General features: G+C 37.0%; 2 protein-coding genes across 3 annotated transcripts; both read right to left on the reverse strand.

The window, feature by feature from the left end:
• Positions 1-428: 428 nt before the first annotated feature.
• Positions 429-5,512, reverse strand: LOC147513832 (B-type cell cycle switch protein ccs52A-like). 2 transcript variants are annotated; one of them, XM_086597137.1, is made up of 9 exons: positions 4,633-5,512; positions 4,426-4,530; positions 3,412-3,591; positions 3,063-3,125; positions 2,735-2,929; positions 1,432-1,533; positions 1,282-1,344; positions 1,058-1,126; positions 429-871 (listed from the first exon to the last, which is right to left on the reverse strand). In XM_086597137.1, exons 1-9 carry the CDS (start codon positions 5,341-5,343, stop codon positions 818-820), a joined length of 1,542 nt encoding a protein of 513 aa, XP_086453263.1. In that variant the 5' UTR covers positions 5,344-5,512; the 3' UTR covers positions 429-817. The 2 variants fall into 2 exon arrangements, with proteins under 2 accessions (XP_086453263.1, XP_086453260.1); XM_086597134.1 differs by having other exon boundaries at positions 1,282-1,533; positions 4,633-5,482.
• Positions 5,513-6,325: 813 nt separating this feature from the next.
• Positions 6,326-8,372, reverse strand: LOC147513833 (Tetratricopeptide repeat (TPR)-like superfamily protein). Its single transcript, XM_086597133.1, has one exon. The coding sequence runs from the start codon at positions 8,227-8,229 to the stop codon at positions 6,436-6,438; it is 1,794 nt and encodes a 597-aa protein (XP_086453259.1). The 5' UTR covers positions 8,230-8,372; the 3' UTR covers positions 6,326-6,435.
• Between the last annotated feature and the right edge of the window lie 211 nt (positions 8,373-8,583).

Here is an 8,583-nt window from a genome sequence, read left to right on the forward strand (position 1 = left end):
TGACAAAGTTGTGAACTCTGGATGGAATGTTTCATTCCTTCCTTTCCCGCGTGTTTTTTCATTTTTTATTATTATTATTATTATTAGATTCAGCCATAAACTCAAAAGTCACCTCTGCATTGAGGTGCATTGAGGAACGCCTTGTCACCCTTCTCACCATAAAGGTAGCTTTGAAGGAAAATTGTCCTAAATGGCACCGGTGGAGGGGAAGAAATATAGCTACATTCATGGGGAATGCCATAAGGGGCCGTTTTGATTGGGTTTATTCATTTCCTATTTTTTATTTTCTACCTATTTTTTTGTTGGTAGTAGAATCAACCATTGTCGAAGCGCTTTCTTAGTAATTACTAATTAGTACTTTTACATTTTTACAACCACAAATTCACAATATATCCCTAATCCGAGAAGCTGCCCAAACAAAACAGAAATTACTTTTAAGGATAATTTATTCACAAACCACAAGAAAATGTTACACATGCAAAACTTGCTTATGTATCAGTTCGCCTCTGCATAATTTTGTGGACTCCCCGTGACAGATTTACAACAGTGCAAGGGAGAGTCAACCACCCGCTATACAACTATTCTCTACATAAACAGTGGGAAGTATAAATTACAAAACCATGATAATTGAGACACTAAGGAGATAACTTACGAGTAATTTTTCTAGACACCAAGGGGACAGCAGTGCAGGGGTCAACCACCCAAATAACTTATTGTTTTTTATGGATTGATTTTGGTCCACTTAATTAAATATGTATCTGTTTTACAATATCAAGAATCATATTCTTTTCGAGTTCAACATGGCAGTCAGCTGGGGTCAACGGATTTGAGTTCTGCCAAGAGACGATGCTCCAATATCGGTATCCGAATTCTGTCACCAAGAATACCATCACCATATTAGTTCATATATCTCAATAAAAGTTAGTGTGTTATGGACCAAAATCAACAAAGTAAGATTATAACATTGTGAGATATCGGAAAATTGGGATCAGGTGTTAATGATTAGGCTCTCTATGGTATGTGTATGCAATATACATATACAGTTCACTGAATTTACCTGAGACTTCGGAGAAGGGAACACATTCCAAAACCTAAGTGTTTCATCTCCTGCTCCAGTGACAATGGTCTGAAAGAGGAAGATAGTTGAACATAAGAATCTTAAAGCCCCGAAAAAAAATACAAAAAATGAGGTGAAGCTCGACTAAACCTCATCCAAGAATAAAAAATATAAAGATAATGTAAAAGAAGGATAAGAGCAGGGGGAAAGAGTTACTAAATTACCTGACCATCAGGTGATATGGCAAGATAGAGAACTCTGTACGTATGGCCAGTAAGTGTCGCCAACTGAAATGGAGGATATATTAGTACAGTAGTACAGACAACATAAACTTTTAGTTGTTTCAAAAGCTCAAGGGACAAAAAATCGAGTACCTTTGACATAGTTGGATATCTCCAAACTATTATTTGATTTTGGGAGTAGCCATGGGTGCTGACAAGTTCATTGACATTCTTGGACCACACAAGATTGCATACCTGTGTCATAAGTTACAAGAGTTAGAATCTCAAAATGCTAGTAATCTCTTTAAAGAGAAACAAAACGACAATAAAAGGGGATATCCAACCTTAGTGCATTAATAAAACAGAGACATGTGGACATCAAACCACAAAGTCATCTACTGGACAAAGAAGAATTTAAGCTAAACTACCCACTAGAGTACTCGGTACTCCAACTTCCCCTAGTGGCACGAATATCAACAATGGGTAACATCAGAATATCTGGTAAACTACCCACTAGACAGACTCCAACTTCCTCTAATGGCATGAATTTCAGCAATGCTTAACGTCAGAATATCTCACATACTTCCTTTAGATATGCAAATTAGTAACTTATCTTTAGATACAGAGTTTTTCTGCTAATGCATATAAGATAGGCTCCATATATTTGGTTCCTCAATGTATATTGATATAAATAAAACCAAAAAGAAAAACAGAGAGAGAATAGAAAACACTGCTTTATCAATAAACATGTTAACCAGGAAGACACAAAAAGAGTCAAAACAGATTCGTCCTACATATAAACACTATTTCACTGTGCTTTAGTTTGACCAATATTGACAGGTTCCAAATATTTGGATTTATTTCACTACTTCCTAGCAAATCAGTAAGAAATATGGTTGCTCCCACATAAACATACAAAAGTTGGAGATGCAGGAGCATACCCACCCCAAATCATATGTTTAAGTTCATTGACGGAATAGTGGTGACAGCAGAACAACCCCAAGCAGTGATGTAATGGAAAATAATCCATTGCTATCCCACCCTTTTATATCAGTAAGTTAAACATATAAATAAGAGAAAGATGAGCATACAACACTGTACACTGTTCACAAAAAAGGACAGGACGGTCAGCAAGCTATTCTTTTGGTTCTTCACTAGGCATTGGCATAACTTTCGATTGCAAAAGAAAAATGTTAAGAATAATTGAGCGAGTCTTATAGTACTTGTACTACGACAGAATACCAACACTACAGGCATTTTCTGTTATCAGCAAATAGTTATATTAATAAAAATTTACAAATATTATATACATTTTTAGAAACATTATATATAGGGTTGACAGCAAAACCTCACTTTACTCATGGAAGTGAATAAATACATTGCATCTACCATCGGATATTTAACTCACATACGACAAAATTACTTGAAAAAACACCAGAAACTACAAGAAGTTTACCTGGCTTCCTGTGTCCATGCAGCTAAGGTGAGAATTGGTGGTTGTATTCCAGAAACGAATGCATCGATCTGCCGTACCACCACCAGATGCAAGAAGTCCATTATGATGTGGGGACCATGCAATTGCTTTAACAGCTGCCGTATGCTCACAGTATTTAAGTACAGGATGCACTGAATGTTGATTCCAAACAAAAAGCTGCAAAAAAAAAATGGAGATTCCAAATCAGAAGGGGAAAAAAAACTTAATATAGTAAATCACATATACAAACTATTATGAATTAATGGTAATAAATATCCTGTAACCCAGAAAAAGTACGAAAATAACTCACCCTGTTATCATTTCCACCAGATGCCAGCTCACGGTTATCATAAGACCATTTCAGTCCACAAACCTACATCGGAGACAGTAGATTATTACACCCAAAAAGTGGGAATCGTATGTTGGTAAAACAGAAAAATGTATTGGGTACAAATAATGTTAGGGGCGTCCAGATGTAGACAAAACATTGGGACACGATATATCAGAACGGAAAGTGGATGTGTTACTAAAAACAGTACCACAAAGGCAGCACATGTAACCAAAAAGTAAAAAAAGTACGTTTCTTGAAAGAGTTTTCTGTTGAAAATTGCACTTCAAAAAGTCAATACAAGCTTCTCAAAGCAGAACAGATTTCTAACCTCCGATTTGTGACCCATCAGTTTGCTAACAAAATCTTCTGGAGCTCGTATATCACGTTGAAGGATAGTCTTGTCCCGACTACCTGAAGACAACACGGATGAACTCCAGGCAAGAGCACCAACTCGTAGGCGATGTCCCTCCATACTCCTCACCCTCTTACAGCGAGATGCATCCCAGATCTAAAAAAGAGTTCAAACCTTAAGGTTTAATAAAAACCGTAATAGATATTTGATTTGATTCCAACATTTAAACAGATAAACTTTCAAGTTACAATTACAAGAGAAAACAATGACAATGAAGTAGAAGGCAGTTAATGGCCTCCGAGTTGAAATTCCATGGAACAAAATCATTTTCTGCATAAGTTATTAACAATATAAGAAGGAATAAAAATCAAGGAACTAGTCTAAGGTGATAAGGAAACCCATATAAAATTCGCTACAAATGCCACCACAAGATGGCGCCCCATCACATATCTAACAAGGACAACCCAGTCTCCAGGAATTTGTCGAGTTGGACAACATTTCACACGGCATGTTTAAAACACATGCAAACACACTTCAATAGGGGTGTGTTTAACAAATTCACAAAGATTGATATGTCAGAAACTTCATAATGGACTTTGGACACTGACTGCTGTCATTCCAACAAAAAAAGGAATTAATGGGTAAAGGTAATTCCTTTTTTTTTTTTCACACAGCTGGAAGTTATTGTTTTTTACTTAAACAACGAGTTGGTAACATGCACTGAGTATGTAATCTTTAACCACCTTTAATTATAAACTACTTACAGAAGCTCCATTAAAATCCCAGATGCCCATACAACTTAATTCTGTAAAAGCTTTGTGACTACAGACTAGTAAACAACGGTGATAATTTCACACACATTTCACACATCTATCTGATACTATTCTATTCCTTTCCATTTCTATATCTGATTGTCTGTATATATCTAACTTTACTACCTTACTTCTTAACATATTCAATACAGAAGGGAAAAAAAAAAGAATCTCTCACCTGAACGGTACCATTATTAGTTCCAACAGCTAGATGTGTGCCACGTTGCGCCCATCCCACTGAACAGACGCTATCATCCATTCCTAAATCGCATAGCTTCGTTACCTATACATAAAAACAACACACCAATAATAAACTCAATCAATCACAGTAATATGCAAAACATCATAAGTCAATCACTAACTCACTACAAAAACACAAACTTACCTTACTACTACAAGCATTCCATAAATACACACAATTGCCCAACCCAACCGATAACACATTATTCGAAGACCAATCCACTAAATTCAAATAAAAATCGTCTTGCAATGCCGGTGCATCCAACACCTTATACGGTTGTCGTGGAACTTTTCTCGGTGTCTTAGCCGGACTAGTAACAACACCAGGCAATGTATCATCAAACCCAAACGGCGAAAGCGAATACATGGATTTTTTAGTCTCAGTCTTATATCTAAAAATATTTCTACTTGGTGATGGACTAGTTAAAGGAGAATAATTACTAGCACTGTTACCACTACCACTAGTCTTCCCATTACTACTAAACATTTGTTTCTCTGGTGTAATTGGCGAAATTACCCCTCCAGAAATATCAGGGCCAAACATTACTGTTTTTAATAACGTTTGGTAAGTACCAGACCCATCCTCTTTATTATCTGTTGAATTGGAATTTGGAGATAATTCGAAAAGTGCGAAATTTGAAGAAGATCTACTTGGAATAAATCGGTCGGAATATATTGTACGTGATGGGGAACGATTGTTGTAGCCAATGTTAAGTAATCTGTCAATATGAGATGATGATGATGATGATGATGAAGAAGATGGAGTTTGTAAAGAAAGATTGGGTCTGGACATGTTGGCTGGAAGATTTAATGATTGAGATGTAATTGAAGGGCTTTCAGGTGATGGCTCATCCATTATTTATAAAAAAAGATTGGATTTTTATTACTAATTTGATTGATTTGAGATGAGAGAAGAGAGAGAAACCCTAGAATTGGAAATTTGGGGGTTTCCTAATTTGTTGTTTGTTGGAGTGGTGTAATCTTTTCCCGGGAGAAATTACAAAGTTTGTTATTTGGTGTAACTTGTAACGGTAAACGGACTGTTTTTTTTTTACTGTTCTGTTAGACAGGTAGTTTTGATGCGGATCAGGTTATATCTGGATCCGAAACCGCTTGTGGGTTGGGTCGTTTCAGATGCTTAGGATTAGGACTTTGCATCAGTTCAAGCCCACCTAATTTTATTAGGTGTCGAAATTGAGACTTCCCAGGAGTTTCTATGGAACGATTGGGTTCTACTCTTTAGATTATGCAATGGCACTGTACTTATAACTTATAACTGGATTCCGACCCAACTGTCGAGCAAATAATCAAAATACTGATTTATAAGGACATTTGTTGATCCTATGCGGGTATGAGCTGCATTTGGTAGTTTGGAGTTTGGCACTTTGGCTAATGCAAAAGGGTGTACTTGTTCCACTTAGAAACTATGTGAGGGGTATGCCATCGAAAGTTCATAAAAGGATCTATACGACTATACAAACACTATCAGCAATGCTCGATAGGGTCAAAATCAAATTTCCTAACTCAATCACTGGCCACTGCTTGCAGGTTGCTTCTCATTAATCCACAATGAGCTTCCATTTGCCTCCAGTAAATCTTTACAGCAAAATAGCGCATTTGAAACTGCTCTAAGCAAAACACTAACCTTGGTCTGTCTTAGCACAGTACTCAGAATCGAGACATTGCCCTTTATTTTTTGTGCATGTCTTTATTTCATTGTCAACATTTAGGCAGTTTGTTAACAAACATTCTTTGTTTGAAACTGAACTCTGCAAGGAGAGTTCAAGCAAATGACAACTATAACAAGTTCTGGGAAAAATCTAGAAAAAAAGCATCTATAAATAACAAAAATGATGTTTATTATATACCTTGCACACCGGATTAAAACCTTTATGGAAGTCAATATCAAGGGCTAGGTGAGGAGTCCCATTCAGTTTACTACTAGATCCTACTTCTCCCAAAAAGAGAAACCCTTCTCCCGCGTAACCTTTCTGGTTTCAGGTAGTTTCAGAAAATCCTTTTCATAGCTAGACGTGTTCAAGACAACTTTGGGGTTCTTTTTCGAGGAATCCAAACCCGTTTGATTATTGAAATCCAATGTTCCAGCAGTCTGCCTGGCAGAGGCGAAAGCTTGAAGCATCTCTTCCGTTTTTGGTTCTGGCAAAAATCCTTTCTCCTTCATCTCTTCATAATACTTCCAGGCCTCCTCCAACTTTCCATTCAAAAAGAGTCCATGTATCAAGACTATATATGAGCTCCGGTCAGGGCTCAATCCATTCTCACTCATCTCACTCCACAGCTTGAAAACATTTTCAATCTGATGCCACCGACAGAACTTTCTAATCAACATGATATAAGTATCATTAACAGGGTGGCATCCAGCATTTTTCATCTTTTCCAAGAGCTCAAATACCTCTTCCCCAGTTTTAAGGATGCCGAAAAAAGCATGATAAGTCCTAATTGTCGGGGAGAAACCCATTTGCAACATCTCATCAAAGACCACCTTCGCTTCTTCCACCCGATGACCCTTACAAAGAGGCTTGATTAGTGAATTGTAAGTAACAACATTTGGTTTGAAACCCTTCTCTTCCATGGTCTTCATTAAATCAAAGGCTTCTTTCACATGCTTACCTTTTGCTAATGCATAAATGACAGCATTGTAAACCTTTCTATCAGGAGAAACACCCAAATGCTTCATTCGATTAAATAGCTTGAGAACTTCATGAAGGTTACTGGCTTTTGAGTAGCAAGAAATCATACTCGAGAATGAGACAGTATCACGTACAATTCCTTTCTTACCCATTAACCTCCAAAACCTCTTCGCCTGACCCAAGTTAACGAGCATGTTACACCATCCATTGAGAATGATGTTGAAACTCTTGGTGTTGAGTGGGTAAGCCTTCTCATTACAGAAAAGGAAATGCTCAGCAGCTTCAACATTCTTATACCGGCAGAGAGCACTAAGAAGGTCTTGAAATTCCTCAATACCAATCTCAAAGTTAAACTGTTTGTGCGCATAAAAAGTATTTATCGCCTTCCCAACATCATGAACTGCACAATATTTCCTTATCATAATCAAAAGTGTCTGAGGACTCACCAAAGATGGTCCTACTTTCCCTCCTCTCATCTCATTGATCAAATTCCAAGCTGTATCAAACTTCCTCATTTTCCCAAGTATAGAAATCATCGAATGGTATTCACGAACCGAATGACTATACCCTTCTTGTTTTCCAGCCCATAAGAAAAACGTAAATGCCGCCGTCCAATCATTCCTAACTCGAGAAAGAACCTCTAAAACCAATTCCCTTGATGAGGGTATGCCACATTTCTCAAGCTTACCTTTTGCTTCTGTAGCACTACTCTCAAACTCACTTAAAATACCCACAATTATTTCAACATTCTGAATAAGTTTCTCATCTTTAATACCCAACCCTTCTAACTCATCCTCATCTTTCTCGTCATTATCACTATCACTATCATCACTATGGTCACCCCTTTTTTCTACTTGAACCATTTTAATGCCATCTGATGTTTTGGAACTAAAAGAATTACTTGAACTAAAGAAGTGAGTTGAAAAACCTATGGGACTATTAGAGCCATAAGAATGAAACTTAGAGTTATCTACTGAATTAAAAAACTGGGTCAGTTTGAAACTCGATGAAATGATGTGAGTTTGAATACAAATGGAGAAAAATCCATGGTTACATCTTCTCCATAGACTCTGAACTGAAGTTCGATACATTACATACAGAATGATCACAATATGTGTTTGTGGAAATGACTGAGAGAAAGATAAAGGTGGATTGGTTAATAACGTACCTGGATTGAATGAATTTGAAAGTTTTGTTGTAAGAAGATGTGTTCGCTCGATTTTGTTTTTTTGTTTTTGAGTCTTTAAACTTGCATGAAAGTATGAGGGAGAGACTTAATAACGAACTGCTTCCAGCAAGCTAGATGTAGTCATGTCAATGTAGTTTCCACACTTCCACATTGGGCACGGGGCTTATGAACACTTTGGCGTAGTAGTGAGTAATAATTTGGCCCAAAAACGACTAAAAATGGTAACGAACTTTACAATTTTTGACAAAATGGGGAC

The sequence above is a fragment of the Coptis chinensis genome, chromosome 3 (assembly GCF_015680905.1).
Source record: "Coptis chinensis isolate HL-2020 chromosome 3, ASM1568090v1, whole genome shotgun sequence".
NCBI lineage: Eukaryota > Viridiplantae > Streptophyta > Magnoliopsida > Ranunculales > Ranunculaceae > Coptis > Coptis chinensis.

Bases quoted from the DNA above. Each gene is read 5' to 3' on its own strand.
- LOC147513832 (XM_086597134.1), bottom strand. From the start codon at position 5,343: ATGGATGAGCCATCACCTGAAAGCCCTTCAATTACATCTCAATCATTA. The intron at 1,534-2,734 runs GTAAACTTCTTG...CTTATGACACAG, and splicing joins GCATGGACACAGGAAGCCAG to GTATGCAATCTTGTGTGGTC. The intron at 1,127-1,281 runs GTAATTTAGTAA...TTCCTCTTTCAG, and splicing joins CCATATCACCTGATGGTCAG to ACCATTGTCACTGGAGCAGG.
- LOC147513833 (XM_086597133.1), bottom strand. From the start codon at position 8,229: ATGTATCGAACTTCAGTTCAGAGTCTATGGAGAAGATGTAACCATGGA.